Below are 25,375 nucleotides of genomic sequence, written 5' to 3' on the forward strand. Positions count from 1 at the left end.
TCAGTGAATTTACTTGATTTATCTATGCGTGGAGACAAGTCTTGGCAAAGAACTCCCAAATCAAACATATTGGATTGGTGTTTGGATCATTGGGTTTTAGAATACTTTCCTTTAAAAATTCTTTTTTTCCTTTTAAAACCAATATACCAACACAGACTTTTTATAATTATTGTGCTATTCCTTCAAGCATGTTTTCTTTTAGAGAATGAACAATCTTAGACCTGTAATAAAGTGAGGAGATACCTGCATGCGGATTTTATTGTCCTCTCCCCCTCAGTATGGAGGCAAAAAAACTTTCAGAATGTGTTCAGTTCCTATTTTGAAAAATTCTTGGATGGAAATGGACTTACTTTTAAAAACTGGCTTTGCAGGGTCATGTTTAAAAAGTATTATGCAAATTCTGTGACAGTTGTTTTAGAAAAGGACAATAGTATTCCAGCGTAGAGCTTTACGGGGTGCCATTCACACAGAATAAAATATAATGGCGTGCCCTAGAACTGTGTAACTTGGAGGCCCTGTTTGAGGGAGCGGCTGCGTTGATCTTATTTAATAAGATATTTGTTGAGCACTTACCTTAATTGAGCACATACTGTGTGCCAGGTGCTGTGCTCAGCCTGGAGAGAGTTGTCCATTGCTGCCTCCAGAGAGGAAAGAACCAGAAGAAGAGAGATTTTCAATAGCTAAAGGAGGCAATTCCTAGACCATCAACCTGGAGGACATGAAAGGGTGTGGTGGTACCAGCAACATGACTTAACCTGGGCCAGGAAAACAAATGGGTCTTCCTCAGAGACAGCAGAGAAGGAAGAAAAGTGGATGAAAACGGAGTTGTTTAGGTGGCTCTGATCTGTTTAGTCAAATATGTGGGGGGTTAAGGAAAGTAAAAGGTCTAAAACAATGAGATAGTTACTTAGCAGGATTGTAAAGTAGGAGGTCCTGAGCCAATATTTATGGGGATCATAGCAGATCCAGGACACGGAGCACCTTGATGGAGAGCCAGGTCTTTCTAGGACAGCAGGTCTCCATGGTTCGACAGTGGGAGAGAAGTGTTGCTGAGAGTACTAGGGACAAAACTTCATGATTATTCCTCCTCTGCCATAACCATCTTAAAAGGCAAAGAAAAAAGTAAAAGCAATAACAGTAACAACCATGGTATAGAACAGACACTGGATGGTGAGACTTCCCACTGAAATGCCTGAAAAGCCACTTCCAGAAAACGGTCCAGTTAGGCTTGACTGTCCAGGGAATCGGGAAGGCAGAGCTATTTTGTCTTTTCGTCTCATTACCCCCCGAAATCACTTCCTGTTGCCACACCTTCATTGCCCCTGATTCTGAATGAGGAAAGCCCACTCTAGACAGAGGAGGATGTGGTTGGAATAAATCCGTGTGATGGTGTCCAGCCAGTGCCTCTCGGTTCTTGGACTCTCTCAGGAGGTGAGAGCATGAGGCGGGCTGTAAGAGCAGTAGGTTACTCCTTCCTGCTCATCCATCTTTCTTTTTAATCTCTGTCTTCTCTTGTTGACAGGTAAGAACTCCCCGCTCAGAGGGAGCACCACCACCTTGACTGTCAGCTTAGGGAAGGGTTAGCACCTCTTTCCTGGAGCTGGTATCAATGTTACCCCTTAATTTGGCCTGGAAGGAAGGAGAGCTTAGCAAAAGTAGAAAGGAGAAGATTAAACATCTCCTCTTTAAACAGGGAACATATTTTCTGATGTTTTCTGGCTTATTCTGGCTTTTCTCATGGGGAATTTTTGACTCTTCGAGGCAACTCATACTAGGCACTGGGCCTGGGGCCATAAGCACGTCCAGCAAAAGTTGGACTTCCTCACTGAACAAGTCTTGGCCTCCTGCTGGCAAGTGACGGAGCACAGTGCAGGACCACATTTTAAAAGGCAACAAGGGCTAAGAGAGGAGGTCTCAAATGTTCATGCCACAAACAAGAAATGGTCACCATGTGATGGGATGGAGGTGGTAGCTGAGATTATGGTGGCGATCATTTGGCGATATATAAATGTATCAAATCGGCATGTTGGCACCTTAAACTTACACAGGTCCTATGTCAATTATGTCTCAATAAAGCTGAGAAGAAATTGTATATTCAAAAAATTAAAAAAATTAAGAAGTAAATAGAAATAGAAAGCAACAGCGTAAGTCCAGATTCAACAGTTGAGTGTAGTCACCTTCATTCCCAGCCATTCCGGCCAACAGCATTCAGGATTCCTTTCTTTTTCACTGTATGTCTTGCCACTTCCCTCTTGTTCTTCCCTCTTCTTTCCTTGGTGTCTGTGACCCCAGGGCCTTCCTGTGATCTTTGAGCTCCTCTGATGAAGGGTGGGTCTGTCAGCCCCGACCCTAGACATCAGGTGGTCCTTAGTGAAACTAGGGGGAACAGGCAAGACATGGATGATGAATAGAAGAAGAAAGAACTGAAAAGGGAGGAAAACAAAGAAAACACAACCTCTTTTCCAGTTCTGAGGTTCACTTACGTCCAAGACCTCGAGCTTTCTGTCAAACGCTCCAAATAGAAACTGTAAAAATTATTTTTATTTCCCAATTCTTAATATGGTTAGATAAAAAAGGCAGAGAAACAAGAAATAAAAATGACAAGGAGGGGCGCCTGGGTGGCTCAGTCGGTTAAGCGGCTGCCTTCGGAGCCGCATGATCCCGGAGTCCTGGGATCGAGTCCCACATCGGGCTCCCTGCTCGGCGGGGAGTCTGCTTCTCCCTCTAACCCTACCCCCTCTTGCACTCTCTCTCTCACTCTCTCTCTCTAATAAATAAATTTTAAAAATCTTTAAAAAAAAAATGACAAGGAGATAGATCTTTTATGGCACCTGGAAGATAGTAATTCCTCCATTGTACGGAGGGTATTCATTTTTAAATTCCAAGTAAACTGAATTTGGAATGCTTCCTTTGCCCCAGGTTACTGTTCCCTACATTTTCATGCCATAACCACAGCCTCCCTTTCTCAGCTGTAAAAGATGAAATAGTAAAAAAAAAAAAAAAAAAAATCTGCATATGAATTCTGCTGAACTTGCAAGGTTATGAGAAGCAGGATGGGCCAGTGGTGAATATGATAGATTTGGGCTGTTAGCCAGGCCTGAGTTTGAACCCTTACCACAATGACATTGGACCAGTTACTTACTATTTCCAAGCCTCACTTTACCCATCTGTGAAGTAGAAAAAATATTTGACTCCGTAGAGTTGCTATGGGAATTAATTCATATAAAGAATTTCTATATAGAAAATTAATTTTAGCTAGTCTTAGTACACTGTTTTCAATGTAAACCTACTAAGTCAGGACAGTATAATATTTTATAATGCCTGTGCTTGATGTATTAAGATGGCTTAGAAGATTTTAAACTATAAAAAAAAAGAGTCTGAAGAAAAAACAAGTGGTTTGTTGCTGTTGTTTAACTTTCTTGGATTCCATGCTGAAAGGACACTTGGAACATGCTTCCTTTTGATGTGGGTTCAATGTATACAAAGACCATTTTTGTGATGAATGTCCCATTTCATCGAAGTGAGTTGGACTTAAAATATCCTTGAGAAATGGAACTTGAGTCAGTTATCTGGATTTAATTCCTGTCATAAATGTTAAGTGATGATGAGAGATTCATCTAAAGAATATTTTGTTAAATACGAAGATTCAAGATAATATTCCCCTTGAGGATCTTCCTCATTCAGAAGAGGAAATGTAAAAAGCCAGCACAAAGCTAGTGGAGAGGATGATTTGATTTTCTTTCATGTGAGTCTAGATGGGTTTTTATAAATCAACCACAGTGATGATAGTATATGCAGTTGGAACTTCACAGCTTATTTGAATGAAAATAGCAGGCATCACTATTACTAATTACTGACTAAGTGCAGGTGCTTTACGATGTTATGTTCTATAAACTTCAGAATAACCACAAATGCCAGGCACTGTTAATCCATTTTACAGATGAAGAATCTGAAGCTTAAAAAAAATGGAAGCACTTGAACAATGCCATTCAGCTAGGAAGTGTTGGAGCCAGGATTATAATCCATCTCTCTGCCTCCAACACTGAGCTCTTTCTTTCCACAGAATTCTATCTCATAAAGGTCACTGGGAGATTTTGCTCATGTAGGAAAGTCTTCCATTCGAGATATTTAATTAAACAGGACAGAAGATACCTCGTCTAGAATTTCGGGGCTGGAAGAACCCAGTTTGGGCTACTTTCTTGGTGAAGTCAAAGTTGATAATTCACGCCTAGGAAGAGGTTTCGATTACTTTTCACGTTTATTTGCATGGTGGCACATCTGGGCACACTTGAGAACAGTTCCTTGGGGAATTTGTCATACGTTATAACCAGTTTGCAGATACTCCTGTTGGAGCATAGGGTGCAGGTGATATCTGCCTTGCACTCCGGTTCCAGTGCTGTCCTTCAGGGTCAGGCCAGAGGCTTTGTATTTGCAAACCAGCACTTCCTCAACGTAAGGGATCAGGTCGTTTCAAGTTTTGCTGTATTTTTAAACAACCGATTCCTGGGCTGCGACCTCAGAGATTCAAATACACAAGGTCTTGGGTATGACTTTGGAATTTATCATTTTAAAAAGCTTAATGGTTCTGATAATCAGCTAGGTGTTAGAATCACTGGATGGTACAGTGGGTTAGGCCTATTGTATGTCTAAATAATTGTTTGCACAGAATTTTCCTGCTATTTCAGTTCACCCAAGTCGTCCCTTCAGGTTACTAAAAATATGTTTGCATTTCTCTCTATCTATACATTTAAATTATATATGTAATATATGCATATGTGAACATATTAAGAAGTGTGTTGTGCATATGTATGTAAATATGTGCACATTTTTATATATATATTTATACGCACACATAGGTACTGTGTGTGTGTCTGAAAATTCCCCAGGGTGGCTCAACATGGTACCACACATAAGGACTGATCTTGGATGTCTAGGCTGGGCCAGTATTTACAGGGTCTGTGGCTTTTTGGGGCCTGGCTCTTAATCTGGTGGTTGGTCTTAATCCTTTGCCTTCCTTCTTACGGCTGACCGCCATGCTGGTATGTCTGCTGGTGCTCACAGCAGTCCGGACCCATGCCACGGGTAGAAATCATGCAGCAGGAGTTTCTTCGAGTGTTTCTCTAACCCTCACTGCTTGGGTTTGCTTCCTCTAAACAAACTCAGCGGATGCCAGCTATTGACAGATCTCACTATACCTGAGAGTGTGGTGTAAGTCAGAGGACCTTAACCATTGGCATGTTCTAGAATCTTAGGGTTAATATCTGTGACTCACCCTTCCAGGCTTCAAAAAAGGCATGGGTGGTGTGTATCAGGATTGAGTCACGAGTTCTGAGTGCTATGTGATAGCCACATAAACATAAATATTCTAACTTCTGACTTTAATTTTAATTACGACATTCTTTGTGGACACATTGGTTTCAGCCTTTAAATGCCATAGACAGAGAACTTAGAAACTACAAAGTTTTTAAGACCCTACAGGAAATGCCTGCCACCTCAATACATACATATATATATGCTCCAGGGCAGGGCAAGGGAAACTGCAAAATGGACATTAAAGAATGGTTAATTAAAGGTCTATAAAACAGTACACTTTGCCAGTTTCAGCCATAGGTAAATTTAGTATTCATTCAAATATCAGTGATTTTAAAAGCAAATGTTAGGGCTGATTTCCCTTTGTTGATAAATCATAGCCAACCATAACTTAGTAACTTGCTCATAGCCATCTCTTTTCAAAAACAAATTGTAAAAATCCTTTCAAGTTTTTAGAGCAAAACTTATTTTTGATGTGGGCTGTGGGTGCATATTAATATTTTGAGGTGGGAATCTCAGAAAAAGAAAAATGCCTGGAGCTATTCATGTTATAAAGCATGCCTGTTTATGGGTGGCTGACTTCAAGCACTTGAAAACTGTATTTGTCGGCTTAAGTGAATGTCTACATTATGCTTATCACTTAATCTTCTATTCCCTGCTATTCATTCTTTGTTGCTTACTTGGGGTTTCCACTTTTTATGAGGGTGCTTAATCCACAAACACATCTTCTCAGATTGGTTAGTTAATATGAAATGGAAAATTTATAGATCTAGAAATGTCCTGGGAAATGAAACACATTTTTAGCTGATAAGGGTTGAAGACCATTCATTCAGTGAGCTTTGATTAAAATTAAGCTGAGGGGTGCCTGGGTGGCTCAGTCGTTAGGCGTCTGCCTTCGGCTCAGGTCATGATCCCAGGGTCCTGGGATCGAGCCCTGCATCGGGCTCCCTGCTCGGCGGGAAGCCTGCTTCTCCCTCTCCCACTCCCCCTGCTTGTGTTCCCTCTCTCGCTGTGTCTCTCTCTGTCAAATAAATAAACAAAATCTTTAAAAAAAAAATTAAGCTGAATCACAATGCTAGAATTTGCCATTTATTTCACCTTATAACATGCAGACATTTTACAGAGTTTTTCTTTTCACCAAGTTTATTGCTTTTGTATAAAAATCCGCTGCCCTCACTCCTCACCCTGAGGTGAAGAGGTGTGAAGGGGGACCTGAGCCCTGGTTAAACGTTGCCCAGCTTGCAAGGATGGGCTATAACATGGGGCACAGTGGCCCATGAGCAGGGAGACTCATGTGATGGCCCAGTCATCCTGGGTCCCCTGATTTAAACATCTCTCCGGTGAAGCCCTCTCTCCCTTCCCATGCCAAGATGAGCTATTCTTCCTACATGTTCTCTTGGAACTCTCTTGTCCATCATCATAGCACTCTGTCATTTTCTTTCGATTATTGGCTTTGCTCAAAACTGTAAACTCCGGGGCGCCTGGGTGGCTCAGTCGTTAAGCGTCTGCCTTCGGCTCAGGTCATGATCCCAGGGTCCTGGGATCGAGCCCCGCATCGGGCTCCCTGCTCCGCGGGAAGCCTGCTTCTCCCTCTCCCACTCCCGCTGCTTGTGTTCCCTCTCTCGCTGTATCTCTCTCTGTCAAATAAATAAAATCTTTAAAAAAAAAAAAAAAAAAACTGTAAACTCCTTGGAAAGACTGTCTTGTTCACCATCAGCTATCCAAATCCTACCAGAACGCACAGTATAGAGTAGCTTTGCAAATACTTTTCTAATGTGACCAATGTGTGTCTTACAACTAAAAATCTTTCAACGGTAAATTTACTTGTGTGATTAAAAAGTTAAAATGTAAAACTCTTTACATGATGAAAAATGTGAAGTTTTTATTTTCTAGGGTTAGGAAGAAACTTTGGGAAAATGGGTTTGATGATGTTTCTAAAATGTTATTAAGAGTAACATCCTTTTAGTTATAACCATGTGGAACAAATACATTTTAATTTGCAATCAGGGAAACGGGTAACTCACAGTAACTTAAGCATGCCTTTCTTTTTCTTTTATTTAAATTCAATTAGCCAACACATAGTACATCATTAGTTTCAGATGTAGTGTTCAATAATTTATCAGTTGCGTAGAACACCCAGTGCTCATCACATCACATGCCCTCCTCAGTGCCCATCACCCAGATGCCCCACTCCTCCACCCACCTCCCTTCCAGCAACCTATGGATGCTGACTGCTAATGATTCAGAATTGGCCCTTCCACAGAGAATTGCCCTTGGAAATGCCACGTTGGCCCCAGTCCATGACTAAGTGATATGGGTGGATAAAACCTTACCATAGGTCAGCTCTGGGGTGTAACTCACACTCCAGCTCTCTCCATGGGATAAGCTGATGGCCAGACTTCAGCAAAAGCCAATTCTCGTGCCTCTTTCCCTGCCCTCTACTGCTTCCTTCACTACGTGGCTGGTTTCTCCCAAAAACAGTCCCTCTATAAATCAAAGGCATAGCATCCGGGTCTGCTTCTAGGAAACTACCCTTAAGATACTCACTGAAATGAGATTTCAGCTTCTGAGGGTACATGACTCCTGATGCCTTTCCTCTGTGCTCATGGAGGGCTCAGGAGCAAGGACAGATGACATGGCATTTCCTCCCTGCCCTATATATTTCCAGAATGATTATACCCGAGACTAATACTTATTTAGTCAACATGATAATCAGAGCACTTCTTCCAGGAGCCTCAATTTTGTTCAAATTAAACATTTTGTTAGTACCTATTTTGCACCAGCTATGTGCTAGGAAAATATTAGGAATGGAACAAAGAATAAAACATAATTTCTGCCTTCTCAGCTTCTGGTAGATAGAAGAACACGAAGTGAACAAACATCTTGTCTAGTATCCTCTTTTGGTCACACTAAAGCCCTGGCACCTCCACCAAGTTTAGCTCCTGTTATGTAAGAGCATTTCTCTGTCTTCCCTTCCAGATGAGTCACACATGGGGTCTAGAAATCAGGTGAACGCAGAACAGTTCACAAGAACATCCTTTACTGCCCCGTGGAGGAGAGCCCCGACAGATCACGGCTTTATCATCTCCTTCCACGTGATTGGGAGGGGGGTGTACATGCGTTCTTTCCTGCAGACCTTCCTTGGAATAACGCAGTGTTCTCTTAAGAAAATATGCCATGGCTCGCCTCCCTCTGTAAATCAATTTGCCCTTGGGTTTCGGGGCAGGCCTTGTGCTGCAGTGCTGATTGCTGGGGCGTCGTGTTGGCCATGTGTCATGTGGGGGCCCACATGGGTGCGTGTGTCCTCCCCATCCACTGCTGGAAGACTTTTAGGGCAGGAAGCCAAAAAATGTCCTTTTTCAAACATCTTCTTAAATTATTGACTATGTACCCAGAGTCCATTTTTTTCTTATGTGAACTTTATTGAGGAAATAATAGATTTTTAAATTCCTTTTGAAAAAATGTTTTTAATTCCTTTTTTTTTTAATGGTAAAAAACTTCTTTTGGCCCCAACTTTCCTCACTTACAACATGAAGGGATTGAACTGGAGGAGTTCTCAGGTCCTGTTCATCTCTCACGTGTTCTGATTTTTTATGGCCTCTTCCCAGACATGTTATATTTATTTATTTATTTATTTATTTTTAAAGATTTTATTTATTTATTTGAGAGAGAGAGACTGAGAGATAGAGCACATGAGAGGGGGGGCGGTCAGAGGGAGAGGCAGACTCCCTGCCGAGCAGGGAGCCCGATGCAGGACTCCATCCAGGGACTCCAGGATCATGACCTGAGCCGAAGGCAGTCGCTTAACCAAATGAGCCACCCAGGCGCCCCCGGACATGTTATATTTAAACAACATGCAAAATGATTTCTTTCAGACTATGTCAGCATTAATTTTTGCTGTTTAGTTAGCAAATCCAAGAAAAGGTGTGTGTGTGTGTGTGTGTGTGTGTAACTTAATCTATATCAGGGTCTATTACTGCAGTCTTCTGACTTTTTTTTTTTTTTGAGTAAGCTCTATGTCCAACGTGGGGCTTGAACTCATGACCCCAGGATCAAGAGTCACATGCTCTCCTGACTGAGCCAGCTAGGCGCCCCCTGACTTAGTGTATTTTTTACTGAATATCTGAAATGATAAAACAGAAGTGTTAGTAAAAAAAACCCAAACAACTAGCTTGTATATTAGTATAGGATAAATGCTATAACAAACCATCCTAAAATCTCAATGGTTTAATGCAGTAAAATAAAATAAAGTCTGTTGTTGGTTCACAACCCGATGCTGTCAACGGGATAGAGAGAGGAGTGGGGAGGTCTAGTCTCTGCTCTATACGATCATTGAGAAACTTGGGGTCTCTCCATCGTGGGAGACTTTAATCGTCAACACATGGGCTCTGAAGTTGCTACAAAAGGTGAAAAGAAAGTGGAGGATTACCCACAGGAAATTTTCATAAGCCAGAACTGGAACTGGCCCCTTTCCATTGGCCAGAATTCAGCCCTGTGGCTCCAGCATGATTGCTGGAACAGGAGGCTGGGAATTTTGCCTCATACTGTGCCAGGGGCAGAAAAGGAAAATCACAAATATTGGCGAGCTCTAGAATCATCAGCCTTAGCTGGTTTTCAGACTTGTCAGTATTGGAGTTGGAGAGCATGCAGGAGAGGGCCTTGCTGCCCAGTGCTGTTCCTACACACTTATGCCACCCCCTCTTCATGCCCCCTTATGTTCCTTTCTCCCCATTCACACACCATTTCCTTTCTTCCAGCCTCATCTTTACTCTTTTATCTGACACCCTGAGGTAGGGAGACATAATGTGAATGTGGATGGGGAGCCGTAAGAAGATGATTTTCATGGACAAGACAAGTGGAAAAACAGCTCACTGGAAAACTGTCATGAGTTTCAGAAAGGGAATTGGGGGAGGCAGCGAGTGAGCAAAGAGGGGTTGGTTTGACTTGGTTTGATTTGGTTTGAGATGGAAGTGGGTTATTCCAAAAAAAAGACAAATCTCAAGACAAAAAGTTCACTTCTCCATGGAGTAGAAGATGATGTTTTGATCCATATTTTACTAACTTCTTATAAAATTCAAATTGAACAACCTCGTTCATATTTTTAACTACTTTGGAAAGACCGGCATCCACAATTAAGAACTACAACCATTTAAGAGTAGCTCATTCCGGCTGTTATATTTTTCACATACATACCCACATTCAATAATTTAGGAAGATATTTTTCAAAAGAACATAATTTGCTTTCTGCCTTAAACTCTTCCAACATGGAATGGGAAGCCAACATCTACTCATTTGTAAGCTGGCAGTGACACACTTTGAACAAGCTTGCCCAGCAGTCAAAACTGTATCATTGCAACAGGAAACCCATCCCCCGCCCATAGTCTCCTGCAGGCTGCTCCTGAAGAGTTGCAGTTTCAGATCTTGTAGTAATTTGTAATGTAGGTTTCTTTGATGGGTAGTCCTTGCCCCAAACTCTCGCTGACCCCAGGTCATGAAAGACTAACTCATCTTTTTGTCTTTTTGTCTGATTAATTACCAAGACTTCATCTCCTTTTTCATTTGCTATGCTTGGTTTAATGAAAAAAAAAAAAAAAAGCACTTTCTGGAAACAAGTTCCTGTTTAGTTTGTAAGTGGCATGTCTTAGACCTAAAATTCTTGTGCTGGACAATTTCATAGAGCCAACAGACACAAAAGTCTTGCCAAGAACAGTTCTCATGAAGCGTTTAAAAGCAGTGAATCCTTAGAAGTCCAGAGGAAGCCACAGGATTTGCCCCCCAAATATTAAATGGGATTAGGCACATCTATTCTGAAAACCATATAAAGCAAATACATAGTTGACACATTGTGTTTCTTTTCTCCAGGGCTTTCCTGGAAAGGATGGATCCTCTGGCCCTCCAGGACCACCAGGGCCAATTGTAAGTATTTCCACAAACTACTAGGATTTAAAGCATTTCATTTCTTTTGAGAAATTTTCTTTCGCTCAACTTTTCACCTGGGCAGCCATTTTTGCTCTAGGGTAACAACTCACTCTTTGGTGCAATGTTCTCCCTACTATATCCATGTGCTTGATCATTCTATCAGAGCCACTTTGTCCATACGATCCCCTGCATTGATCTAGTTTTTACTGAACATAGGTAAGGCTTGAGTTTGAAAGAACTGCACCTGACTGATAACATGACTACTAAAAAATGTCTCCCCTCCTTTTTTGGTAGTTGGGAACAAGAATGAGCAATGGATCCTGAAGTCTTGGTGTTGAGAGGGAGGGAAGCTATCCCTGTGTGTGTTTGTTACTCCTTCTTGAGAGCTGGCTGTCTTCGATGAGAATGTATGAGTACTCACGTTTGCTCCATTTTCCTGTCTCTCTATTTAGGGCATTCCCGGAAACCCTGGAGTCCCAGGGATCACAGGAAGCATGGGACCTCAAGGAGCCCTGGGGCCACCTGTGAGTATTACAGCAGTAGCCAGTCATCTTTCACTTAATTGTGTGTTTAAATTTACCAGCATCTCTGTTGAACAAAAATGTTTATTCCTTACTAGACTCTGTGGCATCCATAAAGGAAACCAGAGAAACTCCTGGAGGAAAGATTGAGGTCAGGCTGTGCATATATCATGGCTAGAGACAAATGACCCCAATAGGGAATAATCAGCTATGATTCTGTTTACATATTATATTTCCATTGTTTGTTATTCTGTATTCGTCTAAGTAAATCCAATGTCATCTTTACAGGGATTGGGCATAAAAGCTATGTGTTAATTAGGCCTGTCTCCTGGGTAAAAAAAAAAAAAAATACAAAATTGAGAAATTCAAGGATGAGTAAGGATGGGAATAGATTTTTCTTTCTAAGTTCTACAAGAAAGACAGGATTTCCCATCAAACACACACTCACACGTAAGCAAATAAATTTAAGTGAAAGCCGGTGAATGAAACTAATTATCTCCCATTTTTGTGCTTCTCATCTCTTTGGGTGTTCAAGTGTGATCAATGGGAGGGGTAGAGATAGGATGGGGGAGAAAGAAATGAGCACATCTGGGTTGGCTTCTTCATCTGTAAGTTAAGGTGGTTGCATTAAATGGCCTCCAAAGACAACATCTGTTGTCTTCTGTTACTTTCTTTTTTTTTTTTTTAAAGATTTTATTTATTTATTTGAGACAGAGAGAATGAGAGAGAGAGAGAGCACATGAGAGGGGGGAGGGTCAGAGGGAGAAGCAGGCTCCCTGCCGAGCAGGGAGCCCAACGTGGGACTCGATCCCGGGACTCCAGGATCATGACCTGAGCCGAAGGCAGTTGCTTAACCAACTGAGCCACCCAGGTGCCCGTCTTCTGTTACTTTCAAGTTGTTTCTTCTAGGTGTAGGTATTAGTCAGCATTCTGACATTACCTGTGATATACTGAGCCTGTATCCACACACTAAAGTAACTGAGATGTGTAAGTGTATGTATGACTGCAAACAGGTGAAGAATTTGTGGAAGAGTGCAATCTGAAGCGTGAGGGTAGGAGAGGTTAATGAGTGAAATTTCTATGGCTGCCATAACACATTCCTACAGTCTCAGTGGCTCAAAACTACACAAACGTCTTAACTTACAGTTCTGCAGGTCAGAAGTCTGACACAGTCTCACTGGGTTAAAATCAAGGTTTGGCATTTCCTTTCTGGAGCTTCTAGGAGAGCATCTATTTCCTTGTCTTCTCTAGCATCCAAAGACTTCCCACATTCCGTGGCTCATGGCCCACTTCCATCTTCAAAGCCAGCAAGGTTTTATCTCTCTGACCATTCTACAATAATCACATTTCCCTCTGAGCCCAGTCCAGAAAGGTTATTTGCTTTAAGGACCTATATGATTGTATCTGGGCCACTGGGTAATCCTCGATAGTGTCCCTAGATAACCTCGAGATGCTTGACTAAGTCACATTTGCAAAGTCCCTTTTGCCACATAAGGTAATATACTCACAGGTTCTGGGGATGAGGGCATGGACACTCTGGGGGGGCGTGCTTTTTCTGCCTATCACAATGAATAAAACATAACAGAAAGATCGGTTCTCATTTGGAAAGACCCCTCTCTCCCTCTCGCCACCCAGAGAGCCATATTACTTTTTATTCTCAAAACTCATTTCAATAAAATTTCATCTCAGAGTCCTTTCCCAAGATAGGAACATAAAAAATGCCTCCAGATTTTAGCTAGCATGTCCCTATTTGCACACCCGAATGAATGCTGTTCTCAGCAGTCACTTTACAAAGCAGTATACTCATTCCAAAAACAATGGCCTTGTTCAAAATAGTTTTATATCTCCTCTTTTTAAATCCAGCTAATAATGGGTCACAGAAAAAGATTCTATTGCTTTATCTTCACACGTCTTTTTTTTAAATGCACAATGATATTACTGAGAATGGTCATGCACATGGAAACGTACTCTACACTCACACATGTGATCATATGCAAACACGCACGTGCACACGCACACACACACACACACACACACTCACTCCTGTCTCTACCATTCTTTTACTGCAAACTTCTCTATGCATTTGGCCCAAGGCTATTTCTCACCAGAAAAGTGATTTGAAAACATCATCTCTGCTACCAGGCTTCGGTCAACTTCCCAAAATGTGCTCCTGGGAGCAAGAGTTCCAGAATATTTCAGCAGGGTTCCAAGAGCAGTGGGGGTGGGGTGGGGAGGGGGCTGGTTAAGGCAGTGTCAGAGACCATGCATACACAACCTGTTTCTCAGAAAGCCATGAGAGATTTTAGGACATCAAAAGTTCTGAGGCCTCCTGAAGTGAAATGAGAAAAAACAAAAGCTGCTTTAATATGATCTAATGTATGTGTACCTGAGCCGCCCTTTTCATTCCTTGCACTCTTGTTGCCGACACCTCCTAGAACTAATTTCCCTTACCCCAAGCTGGGTTGATCCTGAGCCGCGAGGAACGGAATGGGAAAGAAGAGCTGGCTGGGAGGTCCTAGGGGGAGAAAATGGGGTGCACGAGGGGTGCAGAACACATTAGGTAAGTAGAACCCCACCCTGCTCATCCACCTGGCGGGTTGTAGCTCTCGAATAGACTCTAAATATGGGGCACACCGAAATGCCAATAAACTTTGTCCCAGAAATAAAGCCCTTGTTAATAGTATTATCTTCAATTATTGTAAATCAATGGGAAAGGGCCCCTTGCTGGTGGCATGAGGGGCCCCGTGGCACTGGCATTTTAATCAGAGACAGGAGCCATGTAGTATATAGGCACCGGGTGGGGTTGTGGGGTTGCCCCCGTCGTAGGCTTTGGGGAGCCTCTCAAAAGCCATCTGTTCTCCAAACTGTCCAGCCCAGACTTCCGAGCGCTCTGGGACGTGAGCAGCCAGAGGCCCGCTGGCCGCCAGTCTGGCGTGACCGGTAAGGCAGGCTCGGCATCCCGGTGTTAGGGCCTTGACTGATTTCCCATGGATGTCTGTCTAGGAAGGCAGGAGGGAAAGAGACCAAGAAAGACAGACTGCCCCACTGAAGATAGCAACGTGTCTCCTAGGGCGGTGCCGGGAACATGCGCTTTCCTGTGCTCTGCCCAGCGCGCAGCGTGTGTTGGTGCCCCTGCTGCCGTCCTAATTCCTACCTGGGGTTTAAGTCTAGGCTGACAGGCAGGGCCTCGCCTGCAGCGCAGCAGGTGGTGATGAAGCACATGTCAGAAGCGGCCATGCAATACGGGTAGATGGGTCCACTCCAGCATTTAAAGAGCACCGCGTTAGAAGTCAGGATGCCTGGGCGCCTGGGTGGCTCAGTTGGTTGGGCGACTGCCTTCGGCTCAGGTCATGATCCTGGAGTCCCGGGATCGAGTCCCGCATCGGGCTCCCTGCTCTGTGGGGAGTCTGCTTCTCCCTCTGACCCTCCCCCCTCTCATGTGCTCTCTTTCATTCTCTCTCTCTCAAATAAATAAATAAAATCTTAAAAAAAAAAAAAAAAGTCAGGATGCCTGCGTTCTAGATGTGGCCCTGCCGTGACCTTACCTAGCTGTGCAGCCACATCCCTCCAGCAACTTATCTAGACCCTCAGGACGTCAGTTTCCCGATTCATTCATTTAAAACGATGTACTGGGTAGCCAATATGGACCAGATACATGGGGGAAAGGGGTTCCTAGGGGTACAAAAGGTGACCAAGATATTTTTCCACATCCATGGCAAATCTAGAGAGAATAATGTTTTTTCTATAAGTAGGGATAATAAAAGGCAGAAAGGGAGAAATGCCTTAAGGAAAAGACAACGAAGTTGCCATGAAAGCCCCATTGAGAGACAGAGAGTCAGAGAGGGGGATACCACCTGAGTTGATGGGATGGGGAGAATAGCACCTGAACGAGGCAGCATTTCACTTAGATCTTGAAATGTGGGTGTGATTTCCGCCCACAAAGACAGGAAGATGGCATTGATGGGGATTGCAGTAAGACATAAAGCAAACACAAGGCACCCCATCTTTTATACATTTTAGTATTTTTCGACTCTTTTTCTTACTTCATGGCCACTGTCACAGTTTTATTCTGACCCCTCTTCGTTTCTCAGAGTTTATCACAGGAAGCGCTAAGTGGCCCCCATGCTCTCGCCCTGGTCTTGTCCATTCCCCAGCTGCTGAGTGATCCTTCCTGTATATCTTTGATGTGTCATTCCCTGGCTTGAATCTCCTCACTGGATCCCTATAACCAGGGGATGGGTCCCAAATATTCAACCAAGTATACATGGCCCTTCATGATGGTCCCTTCCTTTACCTTCCAGCTGACCTCCTACCATCTCTTCGTTTGGAGTTGAGTCACCTAAAATTATGTAGAGCCCCGCCAACACACGCCATACCGTTTCACACTTGTTTAGCCTTCGGGACATCCTTCCATTTGTCTGAGCTGTTTTCTCCTCCTTTCTCCAGCTGGTGAGATTCTGGCTAGTCTCTCTTTAAAACTGTGCACTTCATGTGTGAGGCGCCCCTCACCTCCTCAGGCTGAGACCACATCCAGCCCTCCACTGAAACGATCCATTCCTCAAGGGCAGAAATGTCATCATACTTGTACTCATAAGTTTTTGTTCCTAGATTCCAGGTCTTTTCATAGAGGGCTCTTATAGGTCTTTGTTAAAAGAAAGAAAGAATGAAGTTATGTTTGCATTCCAGTTAGGCTGATGTGCAGGGGAGTACTAGAAGATTATTCTTAGAAGATTATTTCTCCATGGTCTAACATGGGAGACCTTTAGAGCCAAGCTAGGATGTTTTGATTTATGTTAACAGGTATCTTTAATATGTGGGACTTGGACCACGATGAGATCATTCCTCTTCCCTCAGCATTAAAATTCTGTGAATCTATGAATGTAGCTACTGTAGTTTCTTTTCTTTACATTTCAAGGGTTCCCAAAATTATAGGAAAATGTGCCATTTTTCTTGCCTACATCGACAGGGAATATGTGTTTTCCCTCAAAGCATACTTTGGTGGAGTTATGGACCTTCCTTTGCTCAGGAATTTTTATTTTGTTTTTGTTTTACTTTGCAAAAATCAAAGGAAAGATGTCAGAGATGTTGGAATAAAAAATAACTTCTTGCTGTACAGATATTCTACTAAATGGATCTTTCACTGAGACTGCCTAGCTGTGTCCTGTAGCTACTTAATAACCAGCATCGTGAGGCCGAGTTTGAGGAATTTCAGGTCGGATTAAACACATCCATTCTTATGTACCAGAAGGGGCTGAGGCTGTGTGTTTTTCCTGATCACTTGGGTTCACGCTCTAATTTCTTTTTCTAAGTTTCAAGGAAGCCAATTAACAAATGATAGCTAGCAATGGAGATGTCAAATAGTGTATTGGTTCAGAAATAAAAATATTTGAGACCAGTTGCTTTTAAGAAATGACTCAGGTTAACACTGAGTTCTGAGTTGCTAGGGTTAGATTGGAGGGACTCATGATTGCTTTTTTATTATTGTTTAGCCAGGAAACGGAGTTGAAGATATTGGCTGGCAGAATTGTTGAATAGTTTCTCATTCACTTTGCTAGAAGCACACTTTGTTGGGGAGATCACGGGCTCTGGAGCCCAGCTGATTGGGTTCCGGTCCCAGAGTTCCCATTTTCTCACTGTGTGATCAGGGGCGAGTTATTTAACCTCTTTGTGAATCACTTTTCTTATGTATAAAGTGGAAATAACATCTCCTAGGGTTGTTAGAAAGAATGAATTCGATTATTTTATGGGAGTCTTTAAATAATAAGAATTAAATAATGAATTAATCTGATAAGGCTGTGACCGAGTTAAATGGGTTAATACACTAAGAACAATGCTTGGAACATGGTAAAAGCACTTCAGTGTTAAACTGCTTGGATTTACCAATAGCTTCTGAATATATTAATAATGTAGAATATTTACTTATTTTTGTTTGCTGATTTTTGGGTTTTGTTTTGCATCCAATGCTTGAAAAGCTGGCTCCACTAAAGGTTGATTTCATGATAACGTAAGTAGCTCTTTTGTCCACTTAGACCTACAAGGGGACATTACTGCATTTTTAGGGATTTGGCCACTTGTGGAGCCTAAGACATGAGGAGGATGACACCAGTACATCTGTATCTCAAAAGAATTGCGAGGCAAGAATGCCTTGTAAATCTTACTTTTGCAAACAGTTTTTATAAAGGAGATTGGATACTTTTTAACAGAATCAACTCTTGGATACTTTTTAACGGAATCAACTCTTGGATACTTTTTACAGAATCAACTCTTTTTACTTGCAGTAAAATTCAGCCATTCATTCATTCATTCATTCACTCATTCATTCGGTTCACGTATCTTTGAGCACTTGCTCTGGCCCAAGCACCGTCCCGGGAACTGGGGAACAGGAGTTTGTGAGCCAGACACAGACTGACTATGGAACTTACACGCTGAGAGTGGTTGTAGTGAGGATATGCTTTCTTTGTAGAGTTGGTGATTCTCCCCTGGCAAGTCCAGCTTTGTATTTTTCATAAATTCTGTTCCATGTGTTACCCTGTTCCAAATAATGACGACATTATGAGATGCTAACACATTATCCTTGTAAGGAACCCCGGAGACCATTTAACTTAATGGCCTGATCTTACAAAGAAGCTCAGAGAGTTTAAGTGGCTTACAGATCCTATCTCATCTGTTTTTCCCCAAAATATTAGTATGAAAAATTTCAAGCAAAATTCAAAGAATTTAGAGTGAGCACCTATATACCCAGCACTAAAGTTGTACTATTCTGTGTATGAGTTTATGTATATTTTTCAATAACGTTCTCTTGGGTGTTGTTGATTATTGATCTCATTTGTAGTCTTGAAAAATTATCTTATGGTACACTAAAAGGTGGATTTATTCTTCTAGTTGAAGTCAGCTAATATTTTTCTTCTCACTTTATTGACAGAACAAAAGGAAGCTCAAGGTCTGAGGAAGTAGACAGCAATCCTAGATTTATAATGACTATTTCAATTTAATATTGGACTTAGTTGAATGTCTGAGTCACTCTGTTATACGGGACACAGGCTAGGTGGTTTTAGAAATAGAAAGTAACATAAGTTATGGTTTCCAGTTTTAGAGATCTTACCATCTACACAGAGAGAAGAGAAATCCACGAGTTGACTTGTAGCTAAGTACATTGGACAATAATAAAAAATGCAGTGTCATATAACTGATATTGGAACTAAGTACTGCATTAGAATATTTCTCCTGTTGATATCTAATTTATAAGATTTATGTTTATAAATACTTTAATATTTTTCTCACATTTCAAATGTCTTCGTACCCTGAGTAGATCAGGTCTGTGGGGATGCAAAAGTGTAATTTTGAGGAGTAGAAATTAGGGAGGTTGGAACTAGATAACAAAAGACTTGGAATTGAAGAAGCAACTTTGTCACATGGGTCTAAGAATCGCTGAGTGGTTTTGAATAGAGGAAGAGCTGTTGTCACTCAGTAGTCACTGAGCCCTCTAAATTGTATGCTGGTAGTGTCTGAGGAAGGACCCGTGGTTATGTGGGGGATGAACTAGAAGCGGGGGGGGGGGGTCTTTAGTTAGGGAAGTTCATTAGAAGGAAGTTTCAAATGCCCTGGTGTAAGACAGTGAGGGTAGCACCTGGGTCATGGAACAGAAGGCTATGAGAGATTGCAATGCAAGAAAATGTGTGTGTGTTGAATAGACACATGAGATGCAAGGGAAGGGAGGAGAAAAGACAACCAGTGGTGGGCTCAAGCTGCCTGTACCTTCTTCTCTTCCTTTCTCAACTCTGTCTTCAGTGACAGCACATTTGTAGCTTGAAATCAACCATGATAGATAGATTTATGCCTCTAGTAGCAGCAAACTCTGCAAGTCCGGGCATCTTATTTTTCCAGAAAGCCAATTTACCTGCACACCAATGGTGTGAAACCAGAATTTTGAATTGAGGTAACTGTTAATGGAATAGAGATTCTGGAGAAGATATTTGGTTGGGACTTGTTGAGTTTATTGTAACAACGGGGAACCGTCTGACAATGTGGGTGAATTCCATCTGTAAAGGCTATTTGCTATCCTTTTGGTAGAGACATAAAAATGTTGTTCAGTGGATCTATTACATTGCTTCAGAGTTGAAACAAAAAGATGAAATGCTCTGAAGACACACGTTTTGCTTATTAGTATAATTTCATTACAGAAACACTTGAAATCTCCATTATCTTTTCAGTAAAAATTTTTACGGTAATAATACAGTTTCTTACGGCTCAAAGAGTAGCTAAGCCACACAACAAAGTAATAATTCAGCTGAGAATTCGCGTTAATATGAGTTCCTGTTACCAGGGAGAATCGGGGAGAAGAACTGTGTGCTGTGATGCAGACAGAAAGCAGAGTTATGGGAATCCACAAATCTCATCTCTTACCTGAACCCTTAGGATGGGAGATCGTTTACTTCCTTCGAGAGATAGTCTTTTAAAAATGGAAGCAATTTAGCTATTCAGCAGAGGCTTGTAAAATAAATCATGAAGCATCAGTAGAATACAATTCACGGAGCGGTGCTTAGGGTGGAAAGATGTAAATGACCGATTCGGTGATATGACGTCACAAAGCAGTATTGCTGCAGGATCTCAATTTCGTGTGAAAAAATACTGTCTACGTATTAAAAGGCTGGGGGAGTAAAATGTTTAAAAGAGTTACTTCTGTTTGCTGTTTGTTTATTCCTGTTGTGTATCGATTTTTGCTGCAGAATCGCTAGAGCGAGGAAAACCATCGTAATAGAATAAGAAAAGATGCACTCTCATTATGGCCAGCTGAAGGCAGTGTTACAAGGAACTTGACAATTTAAATTTTTTACAGGGTATCCCTGGAGCCAAGGGAGAGCGCGGAGAAAGGGTGAGTATCCTCTGGCTCTGTTCACCAGGCACAGCTTGCTGTACACCTTTCATTGCATAAGGCTGAGACTGGATGACCATCGACTATCGTGACTGTTACTGCCATGACTGTTCATCGCTCTTATTCCGTTCCCTCTCTCCTCCCTCTCCTCAACCCACTGGACTGTGGGCATGTTGTCAGGTGGAAAAACACCCCGTGGGCTAGAAGTCAGGAGAGCTGGTTTCTAGTTGCCTCTCTGCTACCATTCAGCTGGATGACCTCGGGCCCCTTTCTTTAAGGATAAAATGGAGAGAATCAAACTCCGCTAACTCCAGAGTGGATCTGATGACAGAATTATATAATGGACGTAAAAAGGCTTCAGAAAAATAAAAACTCTGCAAATGCCAAGTAGTAGAAAGGGGCTTGTATTTTCTCTGATGGGCGGACATTGGCAGCCAATGGCAGACGCAGAGTCAAGGAACTGGCTGAGGAACTTAAATCAGTTTATTTCCAGGACCTTCTCTCTCTTTTGAGAAATTATGCAGCTGCTCATATAATTGCGCTGTCGCCTGTAGTAGAAACAACCGTGATTTGGGGCTCATCCAGTCACCTCTGTGAACCCTTGGGCAACATGTTTAACTCTGTTCATTTATCAAATGGGTTTAACATTTTTCCTTGGAGTTGGTGCTAATATGAAATAAGCCACTGCCTGAGAAAATGTTATCGTTTATAAGCTCTAAAGAGCCATAAATGAGGTATTCAAAGTATATGGGTTTGTGTCAAAACTATGAAATTCTTTTAGAATCTGGGACCAGAAATACTTGATTTGTCATTTAATGAAGGTTCCCAGGAACGTTGCACCATGAATGTCAAATTACTTCCTCCTTCTCTGCACCATGGAAGCCAATCCTATCTGGTGTGGGAGCCAACGAGGTGGGAACAGGGGGTTGAGTCAGATCTGCATGCCGGAAGTCCGGCCACGGGGCTGGGCTTGTGGCCGAGACTCAGAGGATGCTTTCTTCTCACGCAGGGGGACCTGCAGTCTCAAGCCATGGTACGGGCAGTGGCACGTCAGGTGTGCGAACAGCTCATCCAGAGTAAGTGCATTACGGTTCCAATGTCGTTCTCTGTTCCTTGTCCCAGTGGGGATCTGCCTTGCCCATAAGTTAGTGACTCGGGAAAACACCGCGAAAACTTTGTCTTGGTGCAGATAGGTAAGCTTTACGGATAGTCATAACTATCCCCAGTAAGAGGTCATTACAGATCACCCTCGAGTCCTGTATCCATGTCACAGACACCAGCTGCCTCTGTGGCATCTGTCCAAGAGCCTTCCTTTGGCCCACATAGATATAACTTAGCTGCCCAGATCAGATCTTTTATTCTTTCCTTGTCTTCAAATGGATAGATTTTTTTTTTCTCAAGTACTCAGCACTTGGAAGTTGTCAGACTAAGGAATCAGAAGCTGCTTACAAAAAGATGATCCATAGTGTTGATTTCTATCAACTCACTAGATTTAAATCAATACCTGCTTTTTTTTATCCTTTTCTTTTGGTTAGCCCAAGGCCCTTGGCTTCATTCTTCTTTTTTGTAAATTTAAATTCAATTAGCTAATACATTGTACATCATTACTTTCAGATGTAGTGTCCCATGTCTTCATTTTAAACTTGAACTTTCCAGCAACACGGTATTCCAGTTACTTGTTTGTGTTCATTCACTTGCGTGCCCACCCATTTTGCGTTTCCCCCAGGCCCACTGACATTTTGTCTCAGTAATCTAACCAGAGGGTTACTGGTATGGGCCCTTTGCCAGTAATTTGCTCAATTCCAGAAAGATCTAAGGCCAGATGGAGATGAAATAGTCAAACCCAGCCATCCCTGGCCTAGCTCTGTAGTCAAGTCTCCTACTCTGGTAGCACGCCACTCCGCCTTCATTACCTGAGTGGCTGTCTTAGCTTTGGAAGGTTACATTTTTTTAACCCAGGAATGTCTGGGAGTCCCATAAGTGTCCAAGAAGGCATAATGGCTGGTTCCTAAATCCCATCTGTAGTAGATAAACCCAGATCTCATCTTTGGGAAGGCATCAGGTGAAGGTGCACATCAGCTTGGGAGAGTTTTCATTAAGACATTGATTGTGCAAACCATGTACAAAGCTGTCATCTTCAGACATAACAGTAATGCTCCCTATATTTTAACTTTATTTCATTTATATTATATTGCCCAAATTAAATGTGTGTATCTGAGAGAATTGACCAGTTTTAAATGAAACTCTTTTAAGTTTATTGCCAAAGCAAGATCTTTAAAAACACAATAAATTATAAAAGTTAAATTGAACATTATAAAAGCTAAATTGAACATTGAACAATAAATTATAAAAGCTAAATTGAACATTGAATACGTCTAAAGCTAACCTGTACCTTGGATTATTTTGTAGGTTTCTCATTTCAAGTATACAGTGTAAATGAGCAAGGAATTATTTTAAGGAAGCCTAGGGGTTAAATCCAGGTAGGACTCACTGACCACAGTATGTGGGAGATTTCACAAAAGTTGCTGTCATATTCCACTATAGAATAAAAATCTTACATAAATATATGATCATTTAAGACATGCCCTAAAAATTGAGAGTTCAAAATTGCGTCTTTCCCCTTTGGGAATTCTCAGATTCTTGTGAATGACTTCGAGGAAATGGAAGCCAGCAGGGAGTGATGCAAGGAAGCTGAAAGAAGCCTGTAGAATAGGGAGGCCCTGTCTGTGGATGCAGCTGGGAGAGAAGAAATAGAAAAGATTGCACACAACTTTATGAGCAAGACCCAACCCGCCCAGGGGCTGTTGCTGGCACCTCAGCCACCTTCCCACGTGCTACTTCAGGTTCCTCTGGGCTCCTTATTCCATTGCTTAGGTTTCTCCTCAGAACTTGATTCATCAGTTAGCATATAATTCCTCACATGCTCAGTTATCCAGATTTTAGTCCAGAGCTGATCAGAAGAATTACTCTAGGAAAGGTGACGTGGGAAACTGTGTGAGACCAAAGTGATGATAGCCAGAGACATGATAAAGGAAGAACCTGGAAAAGCAGATGTGGAAATGTCGACCCCACTCGGACAACCGTGGACATGCCTACAGATGGCCTCCGAGTCATCAGTTGCGGTCATGGTCCTATGCTTAAGAAGGCATTGAATATATTTTAGAAATAATCCCTCTAGAATGGTTACTATTCTTTATTTAGATCTGTATGTTAGAAAAGGGATAGGTTTTCATCTAGAAAATTCACTAATGTGGGAAAATCTTATCTTCTGATGTCGCCAGAAAACCGAGGTGTTATGATATCAAGCACTTTACCAATGTATACTTCTGATTATTAAAATATGTTCTTCCAGGCATAACTGAGTTAAGGGATTATAGGAGGGAGAGCCAGATTTAAAACAAAATAAATAAAGCTAGTGGGAGTATCTGCAGCTGGGACCCAAGTAAAGGTTCCTGCAAAAAGGCTTGGCAACGAAGAGTCAGATTGAAACAAAACACTTGTCTGGGGGTTTGTGAGCAAGAGGGTGGAGCAGGCTTTGTGGGTTGGAAAAAAGACAAGTAAGTTGGGAAGAGGGGTGTTGCTAGAGAAAAGGGGCAGCTGGGTGAGGGTTTAGGGGTCAGATAAATGTTGGGGGCAAAAACCAAATTTATGACTTCTGCCCATGATGTTTACTGAGGTGCTGATGTGAGCTGTGGAATTCCAAACACTTGAGATGCACCTTGAATACGGTCCAGCTGTTAATATCATCCAAAGTAAAATGTCATCATTTTTAAGTTGGAAATCAACATATTTCAGAGAGTGTGCTTTTCCTCTTGTGGTTGTCGAATGGAATGGTTCAGAGCCTTGACCGATAATACCGCTGGTCTTCCCTTTCTGCGTGTGACAGTTCACTGAAGGATGTCTCTGCCCTTTGTGTCTCAGGTCACATGGCCAGGTACACGGCCATCCTCAACCAGATTCCCAGCCAGTCCTCATCAGTCCGGACCGTCCAGGGGCCTCCTGGGGAGCCTGGCAGACCAGGGTCACCCGGAAACCCTGGTGAACAAGGACCCCCAGGGACCCCAGGCTTCCCAGGAAACGCAGGCATGCCAGGGGCCCCTGGAGAACGAGGTAAGCTGAGCCACCTCTTCCATTGGAACAACACTGAGGTGTGTGCAGTGAAGCCTGGTGTAAACAGTGGTGCTTATACAATGATGATGTCCAAAATAATGAATGTTCATTACCACCACCCCATCTCTTCTCCAGCTTACTTATTTTTCCCCAAGATTCCCCAGTGAGTAAGTTGAGTAATCTACAAAGTATTTCATCAAGAGCCATATCTACTCGTATGAAAAAGGAGGATCAGGACCCCCAACTCACCTCTCAGAGGCTTTTGAGCTAATGAGAGAAAGGTGTCCCCTCTAGATGGAGGAATTAAGAACAGGTGCCCTTTCCACGTGGAAGAATTAGAAAATGATGCCCTCCTCTGGACAGATGTGGCATCACACATATGTCATGGTAAGCTGAGAGCTCACTTCCGAGGTCAGATGCTTTTTTTATGCAGTGCCCACAGTGGGCAACAGTTGGTGGCAGCCCTCAGGTGAGTCATGGGTCCTATCGACAAATGATTTACATATGCCTATGTAGACCATGCCAGCTATAAACTTCAAGTGAAAATACTGGTTGTGGTTCATCTTCCTATAATATAAGGCAGCATTTTATTTATTAGTTTCACGGGCCAATGTTTTGTCTTTTCTACCAAAGTTTCTTGAAA

The 25,375-nt window shown here is 42.3% G+C and overlaps 1 protein-coding gene across 5 annotated transcripts in view; it reads left to right on the forward strand.

Annotated features, from left to right (window-relative positions):
- Window positions 1–25,375, forward strand: part of COL14A1 (collagen type XIV alpha 1 chain) — a 199,527-nt gene that overhangs the window by 152,275 nt on the left and 21,877 nt on the right. For all 5 annotated transcript variants that reach the window (XM_035011835.1, XM_035011836.1, XM_035011832.1 and 2 more), the window contains 5 exons: window positions 11,173–11,226; window positions 11,682–11,753; window positions 20,587–20,622; window positions 21,632–21,698; window positions 24,544–24,732. In XM_035011835.1, coding sequence (XP_034867726.1) covers window positions 11,173–11,226; window positions 11,682–11,753; window positions 20,587–20,622; window positions 21,632–21,698; window positions 24,544–24,732 — 418 coding nt within the window. The remainder of the gene's footprint in view (window positions 1–11,172; window positions 11,227–11,681; window positions 11,754–20,586; window positions 20,623–21,631; window positions 21,699–24,543; window positions 24,733–25,375) is intronic.

The sequence above is a fragment of the Mirounga leonina genome, unplaced genomic scaffold (genome assembly GCF_011800145.1).
Source record: "Mirounga leonina isolate KUSES-001 unplaced genomic scaffold, KU_Mleo_1.0 Mir_165, whole genome shotgun sequence".
NCBI classification, from domain to species: Eukaryota; Metazoa; Chordata; class Mammalia; order Carnivora; family Phocidae; genus Mirounga; species Mirounga leonina.